Consider the following 27,288-nt stretch of genomic DNA (forward strand, 5'->3'; position numbering starts at 1 on the left):
AGGTAAAATTTCAAGTTTTCCCTTCCTTTCCGATGCCTGAGCCCTTGGTTGTGGATCCTTTCTCTCCCAGGAACAGCCGTTGGCTCCTTGTTTGTCTCATCTTGTGTCCTGCCAACTTGGCGTGACTTTCTGCCTGCCTGGGGCACACAGGTTGTCAGTTCTTACTTGTGCAGGAAGCTCAACCCTCCAGTTGGGGGCCCCCAAAATACGGCCCAACAGAAATGTGGATTGCACTCCGTTTGCAGCTCATATAAGGCTGGACAGGAAATGGAATGTACTTCATTTGCGGCTTGGGTCCTACTGACCGTGGCCAGCTCTCAGAGGAATTGTCTAGGTCCGTCTTTTTTTGGACTATCTTGGGGAGTGGCTCTGGATTTTGGGAGGGTGGTATCCTTTGCATCTGTGGTGGGCATAAGGACGTAGGACCCCCAAACCAGGGTTCCCAGCCTCAGCGGGCACCACGTGCGTGAGAAGGAAGCAAAGAACCCAGCAACTGTAAGGAACCACTGCAGTCTTGACAACACCCAGGAGTGGTGTTTCTGCTCGGCCGCAGGTGAGAGCACTTTTATGTTGGGAGGGTGAGGGGATGTGCTAATAAAGACAGAGATGGAAAGTCCCAAGACTGTAGTAGGATGAGGACGTAAAGCCCATGTTAATTGATGGAAATAAAGCAAGCAGGGTATCCTGCACACTTAAGTGCATGGGCTGAGATTTATACCCATTACACTGAGTCTGACATTGCATATTTGGAGATATGAGAATAGCTACGAAAGAAACAGCCCCCAAATCAGAAAGCTGGGAATGCAGAGGTGGAATTCCACTAAAACAAGGCTCTGTAAGTAAGTGCATCCCTGCTGGGGGTGGTGCTCTCTGGCGACAGGGAAGACGGTTTTCTTTTCTTCTGTGGAATGTTTTACTGTTGTGGGTTCAAAGCTGTGTACCTGAGGAGGTGTTTCCAGTCAAAGACCTAAACTCAGGTGGGCTCAGCACACCCAAATTGGCCTAAATCAGCATGGGGGGACGAGTGGGGAAAAGAAGGCTGCCCGTTTCTTTGTCCCAGAGTCTCACTTTGGGGACATAAACTGAGGAAGGGGACTTGGGCTTGCTCAAGCCTTCCTGGATGGCACGATTTGGTCTTTAGGCTCTAGTCTCTGTCGTTCTCTGCGGTGTTGGGAGGAAATGGTGAAGAGGCTGAGCACCGTCTTTCTATTGAACTAACTCTATTCTAGTTACGATTTAGGGATTAAACTTTTTCTGATTTCTTTACTCTCCTCATCATGAAAACTGATTTTCTGCCATTCAGGGGAAAAAAGGAGAAATTGTGAGGAAGAGGCAGAGTCTTTAGTTAGCAACAGGGTAGAAAACGGTAACCTCTCTTTATCTAGGATCTTGACAAGCTCAAAAAGAAAAAAACAGCCAGAATATTTTTACAGTATCAACCCTAATCTCTGGATCACCAGATTGAATTATATCCAATATCAGTTTGGTGTCTATATTCAACAAATATTATTTATTTATTTATTTATTTGGTTGTGTTGGGTCTTTGTTGCTGTGCATAGGCTTTCCCTAGTTGCGGCGAGCGGGGGCTACTCTTCGTTGCAGTGCACGGCCTTCTCATTGTGGTGGCTTCTCTTGTTGTGGAGCACGGGCTCTAGGCACACGGGCTTCAGCAGTTGTGGCATGTGGCCTCAGTAGTTGTGGCTCGTGGGCTGTAGAGTGCAGGCTCAGCGCACAGTCTTAGTTGCTCCGCGGCACGTGGGATCTTCCTGGACCAGGGCTCGAACCCATGTCCCTTGCATTGGCAGGCAGATTCTTAACCACTGCACCACCAGGGAAGTCCCTATTCAACGAATATTAAACACCTACTGTGCATCGTTTTAGGTGTGCGGGATACACCGGTGAGCAAAGACTCTACTCTCGTGAAGCTATGTTCTGGTGGGACAGACGGACAATAAACAAACAGATGCATATGTCAATTTGCGATAAGTGTTATAGAGGAAAGAAAGCAGGGTGAGGGAGTAATGAGTGATGGAACAGGAGTGTTTTCCTTCCATTTCTCCAGAGGTCTGGAGCTCATCTGCACCTCAGGACTTTTGCAAATGTTTTCTCTGTCTGGATCCTCCTCTTCTTTGTGTCAGCTCTTGCTTTTTGCCAAGTTACCTCTCACGATCCTTCAGAGCTCAGCCCCAAATCGCTTCCCGAAGAAAGCCTTCTCCGGCCCTCCAGAAGAGACCAAGGTCAGGTTCCTGCTCAATGGCAGCACCTGAGCTTCTTTGCCGCACTGAGGACACCTACAATGCTGTGTACGGGATGCTTTAATACCTTTGTCTCTTCTAGACCGTAAGCTCACAAAAGCAGGAATTATGTCTCGTTCCCTGCTGAATCCTCACAACCTTGTAGTCTGCAGAGTAGGGACCCAACAAATAACTGTGGAGTATCTGAATAACTTTCAGGATGCCAGCAGACTCAATTAGAGAAGTCCCCTTCCCAAGGTTGTTTACAAAACACTGTGCTTAATGTTGTAGGCCATTTACATAATTTTGGCATTTTTTTTCTGCAGCAAGATTAATCTACATAATTTGGTTTCATTGGACTGTGACTATCAATAGTAATGTATGATGTCACTATCCTCCTCTATCCCTCCTTAACAATCTTCATGGCCCTCGGACACCTGTGCTGACTGAACTACAAGTTAAAATGAATAACCTTTTATTTGTAAAAGATCGAGTCATAAATAGGCAGAATCAACCCATGCTTTTATTTCCATTGCATATAAAAATTTCATATGAAGGTATTGATGTACAGTACTATCCCCATGGGCTGTAAGAGAGGCTATGAAACCACTAAAAGAATCATCATTTGTAATGCTCACACACAATTTACCACTCTGAAAATATATCCAAAGAAATCAAATTAAAAACAACTAAAATCAGTAAGGATGTTTTTTTGTAATTATAGTGTCCCCGTTGTACTGTTTAAAACAAAAGTAATCAAATTCCTTTGGGCCAGGGCTGCTAAAATCTACAGTTTGTGTCAAAAAAAAAAAAAAGAAAGAAAGAAAGAAAGAAAGAAAATAAAAGGAGGCTCATTTTTTCTAGAAAAAGAATCTCTCCTTTCACTAAGTCACACATCCTGAGGGCTGGGCCACTGGGAATTTTTCATAGCTTTTAGGAGCTGTGCAAAGTTGAATTTAAAAATTCTAAAGCAATTCAAGTTTTGCTGAAACAGATTCTAGAGAATGGTGAATCCATTATGCCGTGTGAATTGGCATCATATAAAACTTTGTGTTTAAATACGTGGATTTACATACGTAAGGAAATTTGGTTCATCTTAGTTGAAGGGTTAAAAACATGACCTTTTTCATATTATATATTTCCTTAACATGACAGGAAGCCAAGGAATAAATTACTAACACACGTGACCTACGGCTCTAATTTCAAATCAAATTTGTTTGCCCATGTGCTCTAGAAGCCAAAAAAGACTTTTTATAATCACTGGACAAGAATATATCTTCCCAGTAGTGTTTGAAAATAAAAAATCAAATGTAACTAACTAACGTAGCTCAGTTAGTATCTGATAGGGAAAAATCACCATCGTATATGCCATGCTGCTTCATGGCAAAAAGTACCTAAGGGCTTGTCTCTCAAAAGGGTCTCAGAATGCTCCAGACGTTGTCTGTGTTTCTGTAAAATCCAGCTGTTGCCAGAAATCCAACAGATCAAAGCTTAGATGTGAAATGCCCAGCCCTAGCCCCACCACTACCTAACTTTCAAAGGCAGCAAAACAGAAGAAAATATTGATTAAAGTTAAGGCACAGCCCTGGGACCAAAGACCTGCAGCTATGTTTTCTTAATTTTATATACCTTTATGTATTTTATCGTTTCCTTGAATCTTCCATAAACAAGCTCTAAGGTGACAAGACTATTTTATAGAAGAAAAGAAAATGTACAAGGAGTATGTATACACACCATTCATTCTCTCACCAAGAGTTTCCAAATATATCAACACCATCCCTTTGCGGGATGATGTTTTAATAAGAACTGATAATTTACAATTAACATTACAGTATGTACATTACAATAAATACATGGTTGTAAACAGACAAACAAGACTGTATTACCGGTAAGGTCATTTGGTGAGAAAAAAATGCATGGCACAAAAAATAAATAATGCATTCAAAGAGTATCATAAAGCTTTCTGTAAAATCCACTTCATTCAAGTTTTTTTTTCCTTGTCTGCAATTTGTTCTATCTACATTATTTTCTTGTGAATTTTAAGTGACGTAAAAGAAAATTAAAACAGCATTATTGTGTTTAGTAACTTGCAAGCTGAAATGTACTGGTTTTATGCAAACTTGGACATTTTCTCCCCTGTACAGTACCCAGATATTGCATTTTCTTATGGCATTTTAGGAAATGTAAAGTCACTTGTAAAAGGATATTCTTTTTAAAGCGGTCTATAATTCTGAAGCACACTTTGGCGAAAGGGAAGGGAGAGGAGAAGTATATTGTATAGCGCACTAGTCCCTATCTTTTGGATATTATGTCTCTTCTACAATTTGATTGTCCATCAGTGGATATCTTTACAACACGTGACCATTAAAACCCAACAAATTGAGAAAAAAAAAAAGCCTCTCTTTTTTAGTGCAGTTATAAATCTTTTCAGGTCTGGATTTGTTTGTGACATATTGCTGTTTTAATTTTTTTTTTTCATTATTAAGATTCTAGGCACTCTGTGGGGGAAATACCAAGCATTAGGGAGGGGAGGGAATGAGAATATTTTGGAGAAAGGAATAAACACTAGATTCTTTGCCTTTTCCTCTAAACCTCCATCAGGGACAAATAAAATTAAAATGGAAACAAGTTTCCAAATATTCTTGTGAAACCACTTGCCAAACATAAGACTTTCTTTGAAAGTCTGGTTTTTACAGGGGAAGGAGGGTGGAAATCTGATAATTAATTGGTCAATTCCTATCCTGTGCTCTGTGTGAAAGATCGGAGCTACATAATTTTTCTATCCAAATTCCTAAGCATCAGCGGATCTCAGGGGATTAAACTAGTATCTTCAGCTTGGGTCATTTCCCTGGCTGCCGACTTAGTGATTAGTCCCCAGATGGCTTCTTTTGACACCCCCAATATAAATGTTTTTCAGGGTTACAATTTTATTTAGTGTTTTATTTATTTTCCGTTTGGTAGGATACTCCTTTAGCCTCTACTTGGGTTCTTGGATGTCGCTCTAAAAAATGATTATTCGGGCTCCAAACTCTTCACAGAGACGGTAAACACTTTATTAAGAGCTGAAGTGGGAAGGAAGTCCAAACTAAATAAATGCCCCAAGATGCCAACTGAACATAAATACTGGGAATCAATCTCTAAAATTGTAATACATTTCTTGATGCTAAATTTAGCCAACAGCGATCTCTAATGTTTGACTTACGCAGAATCTTCTTACCCAGCCCAGTATTTTAAAACGGCATTATACTGCCAAATCTCTGGTGCCAGGGGCATCATCAACTTCTTTCTGTCAGTGTATTTAAAGAAGTTCTTCTCCACAAGACATACCTATGGATCAATGATAACTGATAAATCAAGTGCTACGTGTTACATGGCTGTCCTTTAAGGAAGAGTCATTGCTACACTTAAAATCACTTCTCAGGAATATTCCTCATACAGTTCTTAATCCCATGGTGAAATCAGAGAAACAAAAGAGCATTCATTGTACTGGTCTTCATTAATATATTCTGCTAATATTGTTAAAAAATTACCTAGCTAGCTGTTAACGTTTCTTTGTAAATCAAAAGTAAAAGCTAGTCATTATATGTGACCTCATGGCAGAAAAGAATTCTAACTCTAACTTGACTACCTGTTCTTTGCATCAGTCAGCATGGTGGTGATATATCTGATAAGACCCCACGCAGTGAATGTGGACAGAGGTTCAAACACACACTGATAATGAAGCAGCACAGGGGGGAAAAGTTCTTACTATGACTGTGAAAACAAAAACGAGCATGAAATGTGTGGGTTATTACAAAGACATGCACTTGTGAAATGAGGGTCTATCGCCACAGCAAAATGTTCTCAGAAGACGCTAAGTAGGAAAATATCTAAAAAAGACTGACCATTTTAGCTACTGGGTATTTATATATCTCTCACTTGCTTCAGACAACACCAACTGATGACTGAGTGTCCATGAGGCTTGAGACACATTAGACAGAATGCACATCAAAGTATTACGGAACGAGTATTCACTCTGCACACGGTGAAGAGAAATGTAAGTGGGGAGCAACTCTGCGTGTCTGAAAGGAGTGAAACGAAAAGCCAGTAAACGAAGACCTACAAAAAGGGTTTCCTGCAACATAAAGTCAATTTTTGTTTTTAAAATATGGAAGTCATCGGTATATAAAACGATGGGTCACTACAAATCGGTTAATTGCTATGAAGTCTAAGGTGCAAGTAAAATTTGTAAATTAGGTTTATCCAGTGTAGCACAGATTTGTACTGAAAACTTGCAAGTTACTCCGTAGAAAAAAAAATAACCAGTGGCAGATGAAGTTCTGAACGTAGTTTTTTAAATATAATACCTCAATACATTTAATAATAAAAGTAAGCGCTACAAAAAATCTGTTTTACATATCATACAAAATGTAGAGGTCAGTGCAACTCACTGGACCACACTGTCAGTCAGGTATCAGGAAGACTTGAAATGAGAAAAGTACGCAATTTCTGTGGCTCATCTTCTTCCCGGTAACAGCTTCACAATGTGTCCTGTTCCTGACCCATGTGTTGCTTCACTCCGTCCACGTAATGCCTTCTTTCTGCTGAAAATATTGCAAACAAATAAAAAGGAAAAGAACCCCCAAATCATCTCAACTTTTGGGCTGCCTGATGAGCCACACTCCCCAGAAAACACTTTGGAGTTGATTTTCTCTGCTTCTTCAGCTCGACCGAGCTGCAGTCTTCGGACACTGCCGTTCGTGGAGATGTCCCCCTCGTTCTGATGACATGGAGGTGAAAAAACTGGTGACGATATTCCTGAGCGCTAGACTGAGTCGTCAAGGTCAGTTTTGTTCCGCAAACGTCCTGGCAGATGACAGTGAGGTGTGACCGTAGTTGTGGCATGTGACATGCACTTTGGAAACAATGTTTCTACTTAAAAAAACAAAAAACACAAACAGAAGGCATGGAAGTCTCTGCCCTGTTATGTGTCGGGCGAGTGATCTCCGACGGCACAGGCCTCGGGCTGGCTCTCCTCCTCTCCCACGGCTTCCTCTTCCGCCTGCTCGTCCAGGGGGATTTCGGTGGACTCCGAGTCTTGAGTGCAGAGCGTCTTGGAGTCACTGCAGCTAGTGTCTTCTTCCACTTGACTCCCACTGTCCTTTTCGGTGTCTGACTCGCCGTCCTCCTCTAAAGTCAGTTCAAACTGGAACTTCTCGGTTTGACCCTGCCGGCCCTCCTCCTGGTCATCCAGTGCCGGGGAGGGGCTCTGAGGAATCGTGCTCTGGTACCACTCACGATTGTCCTCCAAAGTGTCCAAAATGTCCTGGGCGTCAGGATGGACCAGGTCTGCCCACGTCTCCCAGAGAGGATGAACAATGTAGTCTATGAAGCCCACCTGATTAAAAAAAAAAACAAAGCCGATTGGGACTAAGAAACAATGGAAGAGGTTAACGGAGCCCCCTCAAATGTAACTAATTGATATGTTGAATTAAATTTTTATATATGATATATAGAATTTACAGAAAAATATATAATATGCTCTGCAAGTATAACACTGAGCTGAAGACTACTAACCTTAGTTTGGTAAAACAGTCATTATTTTAGGTAGCAGACCAATAAAAAAATGTCGTTACTACCTGGTAAAAACTAGCTTCTCGAACTCTGAGTCCAAGAGTCTGTGATGTAAAAAAACCTCCGGTTGTTTACATGGCAGGACTTGGCTTGAGGCTGGGACTTTATTTTAGAATAGCCCATTCGTAGGTAAATCCACAGAGCTGAAATAATGCCATGTACTCTATATGGATTCATATAACTTTATTCACTTATGAATTGAGATAGCTGAAATAATTCTACACATATGAATATACTATGTACATATAGTCACAATGAATGAATATACCGTCTATGAACGTATATGTGACTATATGAATATAAATTCTAAGAATCAAAGAATTTTTTGGCTTGCAAACACTAAGGTGGACATTGAGCTTGACAAAAGAAAGTAATTAAGAAAACCCAATAAAATACTGTGTGACATGCATACGGCGTAACCGAATGTTCCGTGTAGTTGTGTTCTCTCTGAAAGCTTTATGCTTAAGGCATCACCTGTGATTTTTCCACAGAGGCATTGTGCTTGTCACACATGGGGCTTATCTCCATGCCCCGCTCCCTCTCTCGGTCCCCTTGGCGGAAGAACTCCTCCATGATGCGGTCCGTCCACTGGCGGTATAGCTGGAGAGGCTTGGTTGGGTTGCTCAGGTCGGCACAATGCACCATGTTCTGAAGGACCTAAAACAGATCAATGCCTTCTCTATTTAGCACCTGCTCCATTTTTACTAGAAATTCACATCAGATGACTGTGACACTTAAAAATACATGTAGTGTAAGAGTCGTGCCAGACAGCTCGACCATGGTGTGTCTGTGTGAAGTTCACACCTGTATTAATAGTCCCAAATTATGCCACTTCTACTGCATCTAAGTGTCATAAGAGAAACTGTTCATGTGCATGGTTGATTAAATTCAGAGCTGCGTAAGTGGTTGGTTTCGTAGGATGTTACTTTTTTTTTTTTTAACGCATTTCCACTTGAAAAGGCCAACAGGATTTTATCTGGTTAATTCTCAAGATTAAGAATTTGGATAAAAATCCTGCTTATAGCTACTAAAATTGTAAGTTGGAGAAAAGGAGACATAAATCTTATCTAAGCTAGACACACAGACGTGTGTACACACACACACACACACACACACACACACACACTCAGACACAGCAAATTCGAATGCTTTACCTGAATCCTATCAGAATAATTATCAAGAAGAAGAACTCCAGAACTTGTCACTTTCTTAGTTTCAACCATAGTTTTCAAATCAGCCAGCAGATTCATGTGCTTTGACATGTCTGTTGCAAGTACCTTAAAAGACAGGGTATTTTAAAAAAATTTTTATTGCAGTGTAGTTGATTTACAATGTTGTGTTAGTTTCACACGTACAGCAAAGTAAATCAGTTATACAATACATATATCCACTCTTTATTTTTTAGATTCTTTTCCCATACAGGTCATTATGGAGCATTGAGAGTAGAGTTCTCCGTGCTATACAGTAGAGATATTTCTTTTCTTTTCTTTTTTTTAGCCACACCTCTTGGCATGTGGGATCTTAGTTCCCTGACCAGGGATCGAACCCGTGTGTCCTGTAGTGGAAGCACGAAGTCTTAACCACTGGACCGCCAGGGAAGTCCCAACAAAGAGTATTTTAATAAGTAAAAAACGTCCAGGGGAAAAAAGTCAGAATTTGCACATAAAAATATCATGGAGAACGTGAGAAGAAATGGAGAACCACTCTGCTGTCTAATAGCTGTGTGTGGGAATCCTTTACTGCTTCTTGGGGCAGAGTCTTCTCCCCTTTGCTATCACCTTCCCTGGAAGCCCAGATACATATGTGCAGTATACAGAAACAGCAGGCACTGGCAGCCACTTTCATAGTGATAGAAAGGGATATTTCCATAGATAAGACATCATCGTACGTTTTGTTTGTTTGCTTTTGCGCATGCGGGCCTCTCACTGTTGTGGCCTCTCCCGTTGCGGAGCACAGGCTCCGGACGCGCAGGCTCAGCGGCCATGGCTCACAGGCCCAGCCGCTCCGCGGCATGTGGGATCTTCCCTGGACCGGGGCACGAACCCGTGTCCCCTGCATCGGCAGGCGGACTCCCAACCACTGCGCCACCAGGGAAGCCCCATTGCACGTTTTGAAGTTTTTCTATCCCTTGTGCTAGAAAGTGGTTACTGGACTACGATGGAGTGAGTCAAGGTTGCTTACAGAGTACTTCAGAAACAATATTCTGGTCAATTTTCTGCTTATCCAAACCAGATAATACCTGCCTTTCTTTGTATGTACAAAGCTTAACAGATTACGTTTTTGACAACCAGAGATATTCGTGTGTCTCATAATCACTGTGAAGAACATGCATAGAGAAAAGACTAATGTCATGCATGTTTCTACATGGCACTTGCCCTGACAGAGATTTTTTTTCCAGTTTTTGAATGGAAAAAATCCATTTTTTTAGCCAGCTCCCTGTGCTTTTGTTAGCCATCTCTGTCTGCCATCAGACAGGAGGAGTTCAGAAAATAAACCTAGAATGAGGGTAAGCTGTCATTATTCTTAGCCCCAGACTGTTAGCAGTGGAGCATCATTGCCAGCAGCAGGGCCAGCCTCTGGGACAAACAAGGCAGCGTTATCTTGAAATATACACGATACTTTCCCTGATAGTCATCTCATTCTTTTTTCTTTTTAAAAACACCCTGCATCACAGTCCTCTTTTTGCTTTTATCAGTTACTTACAATATCAATGACCATCTTCCTTAATGACTGTCTTTGCTTTTTGGTCAAATTCTGGAAAATGTCGCAGTTTTCTTCCTGAAGCAACTTAAAGCCCACGGCCAAATGATGGTTCTCCAGGACAGAAGAATCATTGTACATCAAGGCAAGTTCAGAGTCTTGAAAGAAAGAGACAGAAGGTTAGCAAAGCCATTTAGGCTAAGTTTATCTTATTCTTCATATTCTGAGATATTTTGGGTTTAGGAAGCAATTTCCCCTAAACGTCTCTGCTCGCATTCCCATTACATGACAACACCTAGGAGAAAGTCTGCTAGTTAATGTAACCACAGAGAGATCCCTGGAATCTTGGGAGTGTATTCTAATGCTCCTGGCACACGGCAGGTCAGTTCACCCCATGGCTTCAGCTTCCTCCGCTTTAAAGGGAAAGAAGAGTTAGGCCAGGTTACCTTGAGCCTCCTCTCCGGATCTGCCAGAGGCAGCTCCGTAAGCTCAGCAGAAGAAGACATTATCCCTAACATTTACAACATGTCCAGAGCATAGAATGTTGTATTCCTGACAACTGTGGACCACCTACCCAACACTGTATACAATGTAAAGTGCATGTGATTTAGGATTATTCGTACTCTGAGAAGGTACAAGAACAGCTTGGAACACATGAACAATATCAGACTTGTTCATGCTTGTGCTTATTTGGTTCACAGTATAGCTTTGAAAGGCAAAGCTTTATTCATTTTTCCATTTCCTTTTCCAAGTATCTTGGCAGTCACTATACACATGTATATTGCCCGTCCCAGCTGCATGTTCAGGGCTTCACACAGAGACGGGTGTTTAGCTGCCTACATTTCTCCAGAGTGAAGATTCTGCCATTCCCCCACAATTGCCCTGGACCTATTTTAGGTAGTGACAAATCCTGCCTCTTTCCTAGTTCCTATAAATAGCAGACTCAGACCTATAAGGTAGTCATTAAAAAAAACTGACGGGTGCTTCATTCTGTTGCCACTTAAGTCACTGTAAAGACTAAAAGCATATGTATTTGATCTTTCTTCTGACTCGTGTGTGGAAAATATATGTTCTTTTCTAATAAAGAAATATCCAATACTATTCAATGACTATTTTAAAGAAGCTAGGGAGGATGAGAGGGGTTCAAGTATATTTTGACTGAAATCCTATGATTTTAGGTTTATACAGAAAAATAACATTCTATTTATAAGCTACAAATATAGCTGTGGAAAGCTTATTTTAAAATGAGATCAGTGAAATAAAGTGTGTGTACTGTCGCTAGGTCCAGCTCCACTTTCATACAGTGAAATGCCTCTGCTCTTGAATCTCAAAAGTCATAAGCTTTGAACACGACTACTGTGTTCAAATGTGTGAGGAGATCTTTTCCCCCCAAACCCAGGCATCTTTGCTATAAACAGAAAGTATTCGTTTTCTAAGTAAAATTTACTGCTATATATGTTCTGACGCTGCTTCACTGTTTCAGAAAACAATGCTGTTATGTGAAATGCTTTTTTTAAGATAAATCTCCCCTAACGTGTTCTATTCAATATTTCATGATTCTATTTACATTTTATGGATTTATTTACATAGTATTGTCCTTGAAAAAGACTTATGCAGCTTCTCACCTGGAATTCCCACTTCTTTACATCCTATTCAGAGTCCCCCATTCCCCTACGTCATATATAAAAGCTTAACTGACTCAAAACCTGCAGCATGTTTACAAGGAGTGTACGTGTCGTTAACAGCAAATCATCTGGCGCCTAAAACTAATAGAAGCAGAATGATTAATGAAAACTGTCACTACAACTAAGAAGCAGAGGTGTCTCTGGCCTAGGAATCAGCCAGGTGAGCCCCAGTGCCCCTCCACCACGGCGAGCCATGCAGCCTCCCTTAAAATAGAACAGGTGACCTCCCATCTACAGGAAGTCTGATCTGATGATTCCAAGTCTTTATTACAAGAAACACAGATTCAGCCTTTGGCTTTGGACAGGTTGGCAGCGCCAGCTCCAGGCTAAGAGCCGAGACTGTGCTAGCCTGAGCCACTGACGCTCAAACAATCCCCAAAAGAAAGAGAAAGCACAAATTTAACATCTATCGAAAAGGGTTTACTGTAGCTAAAAATAATCACATAATTCTGATAGGGTATTTCATAAGGCTATTTATTACAAGTTTGCAAGGTATTAGAGGGACTCCCTTAGAGTATGCTGTGAAGCTAAAACTTACTTGTGTTACTGGCTACTAAGCCTCTTCTGAGTCCTGAAATAAAATGATTGCTGGCTTGATCCCTAGTTAACAGCTAACTAAGGCAGTAATTCTCATGATGCCCTGGGGTTCTGATCAACACTGGGATAACTTTCATCTACCAGGTGACGATGCTCATTCACTCTTTCAGGTATAACACAGCCTCATCACACCCCACCGTCAAGAAAACATCAGCAATCCAAAGCTGTTGACTACCCTGTGCTGCTGAGGCCCCACAGAAAGGAGATCTGCCAGCATCACTGAATAACAAAATGCTTCCAGAAACACGGTCAGTTACCCTTCCACCTCAGGCAGATCATCAGCAAAATGACCTTAATAAACAGACACCCTTGGCCGCTGTCCTGTATGCATAATTACCCCATACATGTCTCCATTATCTATTCTCAGTGGCTCTCACACTTTAAAGGGCATCAGATCCATCTGTGGACTGAGGCCTTGCTAGTTTAAACTGCAGACTCCACGGGTACTCTGATGCCAGCCTAAGCCCATTTGCCCTTAGAGGGTCCACAAGAAAGAATAATAGAGTTGGTCCTCATTTTTCTTGAAAAATGTATCAGAGTACTTGGAAGACAGTGACTTTATTATCAGTTGTTTTAATTTGTTCTCTATTCTTAATTCTAATGTTATAATATGGGAACATACAATATTATATATAATAGGATGCAAAGAAAACACATAGGTCTGATTTTGGTATTATTAATTTAAAGAAAAAATGCACACCTTTCTTAATGGCAAAAATTAAAACAAAATTTATATGTATTTGTTAAAAATCTATAAAATTAAGAACATATCAAGACATACATAAGAATCAAAAAAATGAATCAAGCCAGGATAATAAAAAATTGGCAGTGTACCTTTTACTATATGAACTTCCTGTTCTTTACAGAAAGGACACAGTCGACCCTAACCAATGATACAATGTAAACTCATGTAGCTGCCTCTAATGTATATTAATATTTATGTGTCAGTATATAGTAATGTTTTGGTGACTCCTGAAAGCACCCCATTATAGGTTCTCATAAGGTGGCTGAAACATGAAATGTTATCCTGTCTAATCCTAGATAAATAAGTTCATAAACCAGACTTCTAAAATGTACTGACTATCCACACATTTTTGGAAATCCATGACTTTCAATCCTCCTATACATGAGTGAGTTACTAAAGTGCATTCTGTTACAGGGCAGTCCAGAGGCTATTAAAAATATACAAATAGGTAAATAATCCAAAAGATCTGAGTTAAATCTCTCAAAACAAGGCTATACTTAAATTCTCTCTTTAAATCTGGCTGTGTTGTGAATGAATGGTGAAGGCACAGATGCTACTGGAGCTAGATTGCTATGGGGCACCAGGAGACTATTATCCACAACTCACGGCAAAGAGGAAAGGCAAACCCTTAACAGATATGAAAAACATTAACAACTTTGAACTTTATTTTTTCATATATAAAACTGACTTTATAATGTTAATCTACCATGGTGTGAGGGAATTTAATAATGAATGGTACACGTAAATTATTTACCAGTTAACTTCAAGTACAGAAAGAAGAGAATTTCTGTAAAGCTTAACCTCTTTGCAAAAGCCTAGCTCAAGCACCACTAACATTCCCTACAGAGGTTTTCTATGCAGCTGTGTCAGAGGTGTCGCACACTGAAGAGTCTACTATTCTTTATATTTCCAAATTCAGTGATGACTTATTTTATGAAATGTCACCAGTGAGAAAAAATTAATGGTTAAAAAAATACTAAATAAAAAGAGATAGTCAAAAGAGAAGTTCCTACTGCCCTCAGCAGGAGATTTAAAAAGGAAAGAACAAGGACTTCCCTGGCGGTCCAGTGGTTAAGACGCCACGCTTCCACTGGTAGGGGGCAGGGGTTCAATCCCTGGTCAGGGAACTAAGATCCTGCATGCTGCGGCGAGAAATTAAAAAAAATAATAATAAATTTTAAAAAAATAAAATAAAGGAGATATTTCTAATAAAAAAATAAAATAAAAAGGAAAGAACAGGGAAGGGCATGGTGGTGGAGAGGGAAAGAGGAGTTACAGCCTCTGGAGAGGATTAAATGACAACCTACAGAAAATGACGAATTTAACATTTATTCTGATAACTTCTTTTATTTGAAACTTTAGGGGCAATCTAACTATCGACATCTTTTGGCAAATTTTCACTTTTGATTGCCCTTGTCTACTAATATGGTAATATATTATTTCTAGAGAAGTATTGGAATGCATGTTTTTCAAACATCATATGCCTCATGGGATATGAATATAATTTTTAGAGCTAGACTACATTAACATATGCTACCACTGAAACGCCTATCTGCACATCTCAAGAGAACATTATGGCTCTGGAAACATAAAGACTCTCAGTCATTCTATAAAGACTCTCAGTCATTCTAAAATGTACAAAGGAAGATTTTTTCTGCAAAAATAAGTATGCTTTACTTACTTGTATTGATCAGAAACTGATTGGACACACCAGGATGATCTACATCATGTATTGCACTGGCAAAAATTGCTGCAAGAATCTCTAAATCTGTAAACACAGCCTGAAAAAATCCAGACAATATCTGATTTTATTATAACTCATGATCAAACCTTTTCCAATGGTTATATTTTTTTTAAATATTAAAAAAATGAGCATCTACAAATTTTTTATAGAAAATAATGGCTTATTTTAAAAGTATTTAAGATGATGTTTAAGGATATTCTGAAAATGTGCATAAAATTAATGACATGAGCAATTATTTTCTTTTCTTCCATTCTAAACAGGGACTATCAATCTCAGCAAAACTGACATTCGGGGCCGGATAATTGTTCGTTATGGGAGGCCATCCTGTGAATTACAGGATTTTTAGTAGGATCCCTGGCCTCTACCCATGAGATACCAGTAGCATGTAGCCCCGAGTTGTGACAGCTAAAAATGTCTCCACATATTGCCAAATGTCCCTGGGGGAAGGGAGGAGTACGAGTAAAAGGGAAAATCACCCCCAGCTGAGAACTCTTCACTCAAACGATGACGTATTAACAGTTTTATAATGAAACAATCCGAACTATGAAATATATTAGCAAAGAGAATCTCTCTCCCAAACAATGAAGGAAATCAAACTGCTTTACTAAACATTTAATGGAACAACTTCATAGGATCTGGTAACATTAAAGATGTGTTTCCTTCTAATAAGTTCTATGAAAAATACCAATGCATTGCTAGTATTGATATTTTATAAAATAATCATCTTTGAACTATAACTGAAAAAATCCTCAGGCTAAATTCCCAAAAAACCCCACACTAACTGAAAACTGAGGAAGCCAGATTTGCTTTGTGGAATGTCCACTAGATCATTTCAAAGAAGCAGTATCATAAAACACAGGAATCCCTGAATCTTTTTTTTTTTTTTTTTTTGCGGTATGTGGGCCTCTCACTGCTGTGGCCTCTCCCGTTGCGGAGCACACGCTCCGGACGCGCAGGCTCAGTGGCCATGGCTCACGGGCCCAGCCGCTCTGCGGCATGTGGGATCTTCCCGGACCGGGGCACGAACCCGCGGCCCCTGCGTCGGCAGGCGGACTCTCAACCACTGCACCACCAGGGAAGCCCCCTAAATCTTTGATTAATTATCACAGACAAAATTCATCAAAGACTCAACTGTTTATTTACCACAATGACATTTCGCTCCCATAACTCAATAATATTTCTAGTGAAGTCGATTATTGTTTGCCCTGTGCCCCCTTCAGTATAAAAGTTGAAGAAACCATTATGAGTGGCAAGTTAGTGTTTTCAAAGGTTTAGAAAGCAGGTTTACCTCCAAAGCAGGTGTGGATAACAGCACGTGTGTTGACTGGACGACGTCTGCAGCGTGAATATTATTGTGGTAGGCCACATCAGCGTGGTAATGATCTTCCAGGGTCATTAGGTATGTAATTAAAGTGTCCACTGGAATTTTAAATGTTTTTAATAAATCCCGTTCCTGGGGGAGAAGAAATTCTCTTAACATTTTGTCCTTATAGAAAAGATTTTCCATACAGTATGTTAATAACAACAACAACAAAATATCACCCCCAGTGTCGCCTATGGATAACCCAGAAATGGGAGTAGCACTCTCTCAATGTCTAGTGAAGACAATGAAAACCCTTGGGAATGATCCAGGGACTTCAGGGACAAAACCAGAGTCGACTTGTCCTTCTGGAGCCCAGCAATGCTTTTCTCAAGTTATATGGTGTCAGGAATGAGCTGCCAACTATCAAAGTATCTGTGTCCCGGGATCCTGAAGGCAGCTTCAGTACAACACCAATGACAAGGATACTGGATCAAAACAAGTGAGACACAATATCCTCTCGAGGGTTGGAGCTGCCCTTCCATGTCCCAGGGTGTTTATAGCTGCAACTTCTCATATAAATCCTAACACTGAACTGGGGCAAAAACTTGACAAGAATGAGAAACCGATGTGAAGAAGAGAGCAGTCCACAAGACAGTGACTGAAGAAATTACATACTAAGATTAGTCAGCAAAGGGCTTATTCAATTTGTAAAGTTAGCGCTCCATTCTCTATGCAAGTCAGGATCACGTGGATGATTTTTAAATTCTTATTTTAATGAAGTGCTTTAATTCGCCCACATCACATCTTTTTCTTCAATGGAAAAAAATAACACAATTGATTTGTGTTTTACCCACAAGCTAACCTTTCTGTATCCTTATTTTGAAAAAAGTTATCAAAATAAGTCAAAGAGGGTAAGAAGTGAAGAAGATAAAATGCATGCACAATTCACAGACTGGACGTTATGACACCAAATAAAAGAGGGGTGATAGAACTTAACTGCATTACCTGAAAAATGGTGTGCATGATAACAGTCAAAGGCCGGTTCCCAGACAACTCTGCTATTCTGAAAACGTGAAGACCCCATTTGTTCACATCTTCTAGTTCCTGGGGTTAACGAAAGATAGAACAAATCTGATTGCAGAAGTAGAACAGGAAACAATGAACACAATCATTTAAAAATTACTGACTTCAATGAAAAGATCATTAAATTAAAAAAAAATTCATTTTAAATGTAATGATGCACCATGTAAGTACAGGCAAACTTTAGGCAAATCCGCTGAAGCATACTAGAAACTGAATGGTGTGGCTTAACCTTACGTCTCTGACAATAAAACATATTTACATACTTGAAATATTGATCTCAAAGTATTTCTCCAATAGTTAAAACCTACTCTCAAAAACTTTAATTATTCTCCTAAAAGACTTTTTAATTGTTTAAGGTCAAAGAATCAAATATAGATGCAAAAATAAAGAACACCAAACTGCCTGTCTAAACCCACATATTAATAAAACCCAAGTGATTTAGAAAGAGCTTTATAAAGGGCTTTCCCATCTTCCAAAAAAAACCTCCCACAAATTAATAAACTTTTCCATTTATATAAAAGAGAAGGTATCAAAGTTCACTGCATATTTCTGATCAGGATACTTGAAATCGTCTTACCTTGGCAAGGATGTCTTCTTGTTCAGTTTTGACCCCAAACCTTGGGATGCTTGAATTAGTCAAGCTGGAGCTGTGCATCAATTTCTTGACCCCACTGATCTGAGACATTGGCCTTTTCTTTTTCTCCTTTTCCTTCTGAGTTGGAGAAGGAATTTCCACTTCATGTTGCTTATCTTAAAAATTAAAAAAAAAAATTCTTCATTTACTATTAATTCTACCTGGGTTTTTTTTATTATAACATGCATAATGGCGGATTTTAATTGATCAGTATATATTCTAGGAAATATTTCCAAGTAAAACTCCTTTTAAAGAAGTTGAGTATTTATAATTCGATGTGGACTTAATTTGATACTCTCAAACACAAAATTAAGCAAATAAATTCCACTGCAAAATAATTAACATCCAATGTATTCAGTGATTACGTCTTTTGAAAAACTTTCGATAGCAGACTTGGAAAAGGCAAAAGACACTGGTTATTTTCACTGCTCATCGATTTCATTCCTATTTAAAATTCACTTAGTGGTGAGAACACTGCTCTTGCCAATTAAGAACTCCAGTTTCAATACCTACTTTGAAATGGAAGAAACTTCGTGCACGAATATAAAAACAGCACTGTGTGAACCTAATAGCTTACTGAAATGGGTCATTCTGTGGGAGCAAACACAGCGTATGTGAAGGACTTAGATCGCTACTGCTAGTTTACGTTTTCTATACGATAGTGAGATGGGGGAATAATGCAATAAGGTTTTATGGGGAGCGCAGAGTACCTCCAATATTATCTGATAACTAAATAGCAGATTCACAAAAGCTAATTGTTGTTTTCAAATAAGACATCAGATGTCTCAGTACACTCATTCACTATTTCAAGACAGTGAGCTCCTTTAACTTGTCCTTGCACAGAGTGTGTGTTCAATAAATGCCTGTTTAGTGAATGTGCTAATCAGCTATTATGACAGTTTTGTTTTGAAAGTAAATTCAGATCAAGGATGTGTTCAAGTTATTGGTTTTCCTTTACTGCATTTTCTTTCTGTGGATGGAGGGTGGGGTAGTGGTGTCCCAGTACACCATACTGTCAGCTATTATCAGCAAGCTTTTTTTTAGCTCTTCTGTTATATTTATCTGTCTCTCCAGTCTACCAGGCATGGTGCCCATCAGGCTATCAACTCATTGAGTTTAGGGACCATTTCTAATTGATCATTAAATACCTAGTGCCCAGCAATGACTGGCGTTTAACAAGAATTTGTTGAATGCATGAATAGATCTCTCTATAAGATACATTTTACAGTTGAGTACTTTGGAAAAACGGACAATATACAACTTTAATTCAGAGAATCCCTGAAGTCCTGAATAAAACAAAAAGATAAAACACATCCTTTGTCACCTTAGGTTCTAAAGCTTAGAGGCTCAAATTATTAATATGATGAATGAAAACAAATGGAATTCCTAACTCTTATTTCCAAATTAAGTCTGCACTCCAGTCTGCTTCCAAAAACAAACAATGCAAAAAACTTTTAAAAATTGCATTTAAATTGTTATTCTCACCTAAGAATGTGTTTGATATATACTCTGACACTTGATTTCCAGACCGACTCATTTCAGAGAGATGGGTGAGCTCTCGATTAAGCATCCTTTTAAACTGAAAAACAGAAAGATAAAATGAAATAACAGAAGAGGAAAGTTGAAGTGAAATAACATAAGCATATGTTGAGATACAGAAAATATGCCAAAGAATTTTTAACCTATCCTGACTCTTTAGATCAGTGCCATCCAATAGAACTTCCTACAATGATGAAAAAATTCTATAATCTCCGCTATCCATTACAGGAGCCACTAGCCATATATGGCTATCAAGCAATTGAAATGTGGCTAGTGCAAATGAGGAGCTGAACTCTGGATTTTATTTCATTTTAATTAATTTAAACTTCAATAGTTACATGTAGCTAGGGGCTACCATATTGGACAGCACAGATTGAGACACTCAAGGACGACATTAATTAAGGGGAAAAAAGGCATAAAAAATAACATGCATTATTAGTATTTAGAGAAGAGAAAAAAACTAATTTAGAAACATACAAAAGGGTTGCCACACAATAAAACATGGTATGTTTTCACCAATTAATTTGTCATTAGCAGAAATGAGTAAGTATACTGGTCAGAGGTTAAAATGTAGTCTTTTCCCCCAAAGCAAAACTGGATAGATGTATTTGAGTACTCTCCCAGAACTATGGAGAAAATATTTGAATAGATACTATATGATATTTCCTTTGTAAAGTTTTTTCTAAGTAGGGATTTATTGGTTCTCAAACATTCACAGAATTTACCAATCTTCCTAAGTCCCATAAAAACAACTGAAAATTGACCTGTTCAGTTGAAACTTCACTGCTTCACAATTTATTTTACTGGCGCTCCGGTGCCTATTTTATCCAAAGAAATTTGTCTATCACCTGGAATTTATCTACCACCACTACATGGCGTTATCAAAATCCAGAATTCTCCATGATGTTATGCTTTTCCATCCATCAACTGCTTTTTTTTTTTTAACATCTTTATTGGAGTATAATTGCTTTACAATGGTGTGTTAGTTTCTGCTTTATAACAAAGTGAATCAGCTATACATATACATATATCCCCATATCCCCTCTCCCTTGCATCTCCCTCCCACCCACCCTATCCCACCCCTCTAGGTGGTCACAAAGCACGGAGCTGATCTCCCTGTGCTACGCGGCTGCTTCCCACTAGCTACCTATTTTATATTTGGTAGTGTATATATCTCCATGCCACTCTCTCACTTTGTCTCAGCTTACCCTTCCCCATTCCCATGTCCTCAAGTCCATTCTCTACGTCTCCACGTCTGTGTCTTTATTCCTGTCCTGCCCCTAGGTTCTTCAAAACCATTTTTTTTTTTTAGATTCCATATACATGTGTTAGCATATGGTATTTGTTTTTCTCTTTCTGACTTACTTCACTCTGTATGACAGACTCTAGGTCCATCCACCTCACTACAAATAACTCAACTTCATTTATTTTTATGGCTGAGTAATATTCCACTGTATATATGTGCCACATCTTCATTATCAACTCATCTGTCCATGGACACTTAGGTTGCTTCCATGTCCTGGCTGTTGTAAATAGAGCTGCAATGAACATTGTGGTACATGACTCTTTTTGAATTATGGTTTTCTCAACTACTTCAACTGCTTCTTAATGTATCTTCCTTTGACTTCCAAAATAACCCAATATATTAAATATATATTTTTTAAATTAAATATATTAATATATTAAATAACCCATTTAATATACCTTAATATTTCTCTTAACATACATTAACATACAGTAACTATTAGATACTTGATCCAAAAAAGTCACATATTACTCTAATATTTAGTAGCCTTTAAAATTTTGAATTTCCCCATAAATCCTCATTTAAGTCTGGAAAAAGAGAGTAGTGAGTTCATTGTTTAGTAATGCCTGAAATGTAATTCTAACTCAGTATTTAATTAGTTTATTAGAATTTTAAAAAAAATCTTGATTCTCTGCATAATTCATACCAAGGTGTTCTAATTCAAGATAATTTGGCAAATAGCTTCCAGAGTTAATCTTATTGACCACCTAGATTAGGTATAAGAATTTATCACTGTAAAGTACTGAGAGAGATCAATAAAAAATTTCAACAGACTTTTTTTTTTTTTTTAAAGCAGTACGAGGGCTTCTCACTGTTGTGGCCTCTCCCGTTGCGGAGCACAGGCTCCGGACGCGCAGGCTCAACAGCCATGGCTCACGGGCCCAGCCACTCCGCGGCATGTGGGATCTTCCCAGACCGGGGCACGAACCCATGTCCCCCGCATCGGCAGGCGGACTCTCAACCACTGTGCCACCAGGGAAGCCCTCAACAGACTTTGGAAAACAAGAAATGCATATTAGCGCTCTCTTGCAGTCAAAACTGAAGAACTGGCTACAACCAATAGAAATGCCTCTGGTTGTTTAACTTACAGGTTGAGAGGTTATTCTCAAACTCAGGAACACAAAGTTCACTTTCTTTGTGTATTTTTTTTTATAACTTACTCTGATTATAAAATGCATATGGGATATAAAAAATCTAGAAAGCTATATAGAAAAAATTAGAACTCATGTACAACCCCACTGTCCCACTGCTAATAACCATATATAAATAGCTATATTTCCTTCTATGCCTTTTTTTCCCATTTGTATATATATATTTGTTGAAGTACAGTTGACTTAAAAATATCATATGAGTTTCAGGTACACAACAGTGACTAAACATTTTATAGATTCTGTACCATACAAAGTTATTGTAATTTTATTGTCTATATTCTCTGTGCTGTACATTACATCTTTTTTTTTTTTTAACCATCTTTATTGGGGTATAATTGCTTTACAATGGTGTGTTAGTTTCTGCTCTATAACAAAGTGAATCAGCTATACATACACATATGTTCCCATATGTCTTCCCTCTTGCGTCTTCCTCTGTACATTACATCTTATGAGATATACATATATATATATATATCTCATATATATGTGTGTGTGTGTGTCTCTCTCTCTCTCTCTATATATATATATATATATACACACACACACACACACACACATACCCGGTGGAATATTACTCAACCATAAAAAAGAATGGAATCTTGCCATTTGTGACAACATGGATGGACCTGAAGAGTGCTATGCTAAATGAAAGAAGTCAGAGAAAGACAAATACTGTATGTTTTCACTTATATGTGGAAGCTAAAAAACAAAACAAATGATCAAATATAACAAAACAGAAACAGACTCGCATATACAGAAAAACTAGTGGTTGCCAGAGTGGGGGGCAGGGTAAGGATAGGCAAAATAAGAGAAGGGGATTAAGAGGTACAAACAACCAGTTATGAAATAAATAAGTCACAAGGATGTATATATATTTTTAAAACTGGCATCACGTAGTGTACGAAACGTGGGTTGCTGCTTATTTTCACTGAGCATTATATATTATGATCCGCTGGGGGAAACATAAAATTTGGAACCCTCCAAGAATGTTCATGAAGACATTTCCAATAGCGTTCAAAAAATTTTCTGCTCATCTTTTTATAAAGTTATATTTTCTTAAGTAAATTACAGGCTATCAACCAGGAATATATTAGATTATTTAACTCGCACTGGCACACAGTGGGTGCTCAACATTGAGTTCTTTCTATCTCCCAGTTTCCTGGGCCCTTTTATAGTGATAGCTGATTTTTATCATTGCAGGGCAAATGGATAGAAGATCTAACTATACTTAGGCTCACACAAAATATATATCTAAATATCTAGCTCCCTTACCAATTCCAAAAAATAATTAGGGTATTAGTCATATAAGAAATGGTCACCATGCTTCAAAAATATAACAATAATACCACGCATAAGGCACAAAGGTAAGTAAATCCTGTTTAATGAATGAAATTTTACTCTTGGAAAAAATCTACTCTTTGGGCAAAATATATTCAAGAGAGTCTGCTAAATATCTTAAACATATATTTAATGAAATATTTCTTTGACCTGAATTGTCTGTGCTATGAGATAAAAGTTGCTATTAAGAACTGCCTGGTCATGACAAAGTCCTTTCTTAAAAGCTGGGGGAATAGGTAAGGCTATCAGCCACTCCTAGCATTTCTACAGTGTGTTATACAGGAACCACTGTCCACCTGCCCTCCGTGAATTTCTCTCAATGTAACTAAAAAACGATGCAACCTCCGTGGGGTGTGGGGGAGTTGGTGCCCCTGGAAAAGGTAGATAGGAGCCCAGTTTTTCTATAGAGACACCTTCTAACTTGTAAGCAACCTGGTAGGAGGAATATGATGCCATACGCCCAAGCAGAAAAACTGCTTGGTATCTGCAGATATGCCACACAAATGATTGGATTTATCTGTCAGAATATGAAGAACGAGGTGTCTTTTCCTGTCAGTTTGATTACACAACTCATCAAAATAGCCAGTTGGTACGGATAACTGAGGCAAAAAAAATGCCAGTGAAAGGATTCTACTGTACAGACTGATAAATGACAGATTATATTCTACTGATTATTTCTGATTCATACACATATATTCCCAGACTACCCTTCTGCCTTTGTTCCAAACTCAAAAGCATGGGTGGAGAAACCCTTCATGGCACACTTATCTCCCTCCCACTTGTGAGGTGCTCCAAGGAAGTCAACATTTCCTTTCAACATAATTAGATGACACAATATTTTAAGCAGTCCTCTTTTTCCCAAGAGTATGGGAGATTTCCTAAAGACAATTTCCAGAGAGTCAATTAAGTTGTAACGCAAGGGCACTTTCTAAGAGGAATTAATATGGCTTCCTTTTTGTGCTATTGATATAAAACATACAGTCCAGGGAAGCTAAATTAATAACCACAAAAATTACCATCAGAGTTTTCTCAACTGGTAGTTGCTCTTACAATTTGGTCTTGGAGTGCACAGCAGGATGTGCTAAAGAACAATAAACTTAACCATTCAACAATCATTTAAAAATGTAAGTGGAATTTCTCTCATTTTAAGATAACTACATACCATTTATTAAGATAATGATATATAATTGCCATGAGGGGGAAAATGATTAGAAAAGGTAATAGAATGTACTTTTTCAGGAACACTGTTATGGGTTCTCAATAAGTGACAAAATTCAGAACTGCTTTTCAAAAGAACTGGTTGCAAAATGCAGAGCTATTTAATTGAGCATTTAGATATCTTTAAAAGTGACCTCTAAATATTTTTGGCTGATGAGTTATTCTGATGGTTTCTGGTCTCTAAATAAGTCTGAAATAATATGTAGAATTATTGTTGCAACAAAGAAAAACAGAGGAAGATCTCTAAGTGAATGCTTTCAAATCCTTTGTTCTCATTATGCATCAGAATGTCTGTATGCAGCAAATTTAAAGCATAAAAGAAAGTGAAAGTGCAGTTGAATTGAATACTGTATATTGCTTTTTCAACTCCAGTTTTCCAATTTATGTTCTATATTTAAGACTGTGCATGAAACAAAATTATAGAACAAAATTAAAGTATTCTTAAATTTAATCCCTGTACTTCCCCCTCATGCTAATGTGCTACTGGGTACATTATATATCCTCTAGTATATAATTAAGAAAGTGGTAAAGTTTAAATATTAAGTAAATGTTTATTTTTCCCCACAACATTCTGCTAAAAATCATTTGAATATGCTTCACTGTGGTACACTACAACTTTGGTGGATATCAGCATTAAAAGCTAAAAGAAATACTGTATTAGCTATATAAAAATAAATCTTTCAAAATACGTAATAAGACTAAATACATTTATATTGGTCCTTCCTAAGTGTTTTTAGCAATATGGTATTAAAAGCATAAAGCTTTCCAGCAAACATTTTCTCAAAAAGCACTAAAATTCTGTGTTTAGATTCCTGAAGGTATTATTCATAATTATAACACAAACGTGAAGCCCTTTAAAAAGCTATCATATATGAACTGTCTAAAAGCTAAGAAATGACTTCTAGGGAAGTCCCTCTGGAGGGAGGGGGCTTCTTTATTATTCTCCACATTTTTCTATATTTAAAAAACATTTTAAACTAAGAAATGGCTAGCAAAATTCAAATAATGAAAATTACAAAAATCTGGACCATCTAGATTTAAAGGGAGGTGGAAAATCATGACTATTCAGACAACTAAAACTGAAATAAGTTTGCTTAGAATGCGAGTAAATCTCACAGGAAAGAGGACATTCTCCTTTAAAAAGAAACAAAGAAAATGCAAAGTATTACAATCTGAGCGTCCTTAAAGTAATGGAAAAGGATTCTTTAAAAATGTGTATTGTGATTTGTTCAAATATTCCAGAATAAATTCTAATTTCTGAAGTGATGCCTCCTTTAGGACTGAAAAAGGTTTTTCTACTTCAGGTTTCTATTAAACAGCTAGGATCGCCAGGCTAGCATTACCACAGGGCATGTGTAAGAAGCTTGCCAAGCAGGAACACAATCTTATTAAAGGCAGTGTACTAATTCATTTTTTGAGATTAACAAAAATAGCAGTATCATATAAATTTACATCTTCCAGTTTTACAAATAGAGGATCAAGTGTTCATTTTAATAAGATATCACCTGAAAAGTCAAGTAATGTCAACTTTAATGTCATCTAGAGCTTTATATACAAAGGTGAAAAAAACCATACTCTTCATCAGGTAAAAGCAGTACAGATTTTTAGAAAGAGCCACAAATTAATTTTTATAAACTTTAAGTGCTACATACTAATTAGAGCCCATGTACCAGTTATAATTTAGCCCAAGTATTTATTTCCAATGAATTTAATTACCTTGATACTTAAAAGAATAACTCAAATTTATACCACATGACAAAACAGAAGAAACGCTGAACATTAAAAACTATTTTAACATGCAGATTATAATAAAAGTTCTACAATTTCTCCTTATCTTGACCACTAAAAACCCACATTTCTTCTGTAGTTTATATCTAAGGAAAAAATAAAAGATTGCTTAGAAAGCTTAACTCCATTGTAATTTATTAAAATTATTAGTTATGTACTCAGAGTAATCAGGAGTTTACAAAGGCTAAATAAATCTTACCTTTATGTAGCCCCAAGATACTGACAGTAAATAGTTTGCTTCAGGCATTTTTGATTGATTATATAGAGAGACAATAAATTCTAAAATATGTGTATCTTCAAAACCTTGATACTTTAACAATCTCCACAAGCACAGAGTATGTAGGTTTTTAAAGATTTTTGGTAATTAAGTACACATAAGAAAGCCTCGCATTAGATCCCATCCAGTTGGTTTCCCATTGAATGCATTCCATTTGTAAAACTCCAGAATGCAACAGAATTCAACCACTATTCTGAATAAAGACAATTCATGTGATAAAGAAACATCTAAAGATCTAAGGGTCTGCATCTTTCTCTCCCTGAGCTCCAGGGCTTAATGAATAATGTATGTCAAGATGCTTAGCTGCAAGAAAGACTAGTTCTGTCAAAAGCT

General features: G+C 38.0%; 1 protein-coding gene across 5 annotated transcripts in view; it reads right to left on the minus strand.

Annotated features, from left to right (window-relative positions):
* Positions 1–7,197: 7,197 nt before the first annotated feature.
* PDE4D (phosphodiesterase 4D) overlaps positions 7,198–27,288 on the minus strand; it is an 867,194-nt gene continuing 847,103 nt past the window's right edge. For 4 of the 5 annotated variants that reach the window (XM_065873344.1, XM_065873345.1, XM_065873346.1 and 1 more), the window contains exons 7-15: positions 19,824–19,917; positions 18,282–18,454; positions 17,627–17,725; positions 16,607–16,771; positions 15,256–15,355; positions 10,551–10,705; positions 9,002–9,124; positions 8,322–8,504; positions 7,198–7,611 (exon numbers count right to left, since the gene is read on the minus strand). In XM_065873344.1, the coding sequence (XP_065729416.1) occupies positions 7,198–7,611; positions 8,322–8,504; positions 9,002–9,124; positions 10,551–10,705; positions 15,256–15,355; positions 16,607–16,771; positions 17,627–17,725; positions 18,282–18,454; positions 19,824–19,917 (1,506 nt within the window). Of the gene's footprint in view, positions 7,612–8,321; positions 8,505–9,001; positions 9,125–10,550; positions 10,706–15,255; positions 15,356–16,606; positions 16,772–17,626; positions 17,726–18,281; positions 18,455–19,823; positions 19,918–26,877; positions 26,926–27,288 lie in introns of those variants that run through there. The other variant, XM_065873347.1, reaches the window with a different exon arrangement.

The sequence above is a fragment of the Phocoena phocoena genome, chromosome 3, assembly GCF_963924675.1.
Source record: "Phocoena phocoena chromosome 3, mPhoPho1.1, whole genome shotgun sequence".
NCBI lineage: Eukaryota > Metazoa > Chordata > Mammalia > Artiodactyla > Phocoenidae > Phocoena > Phocoena phocoena.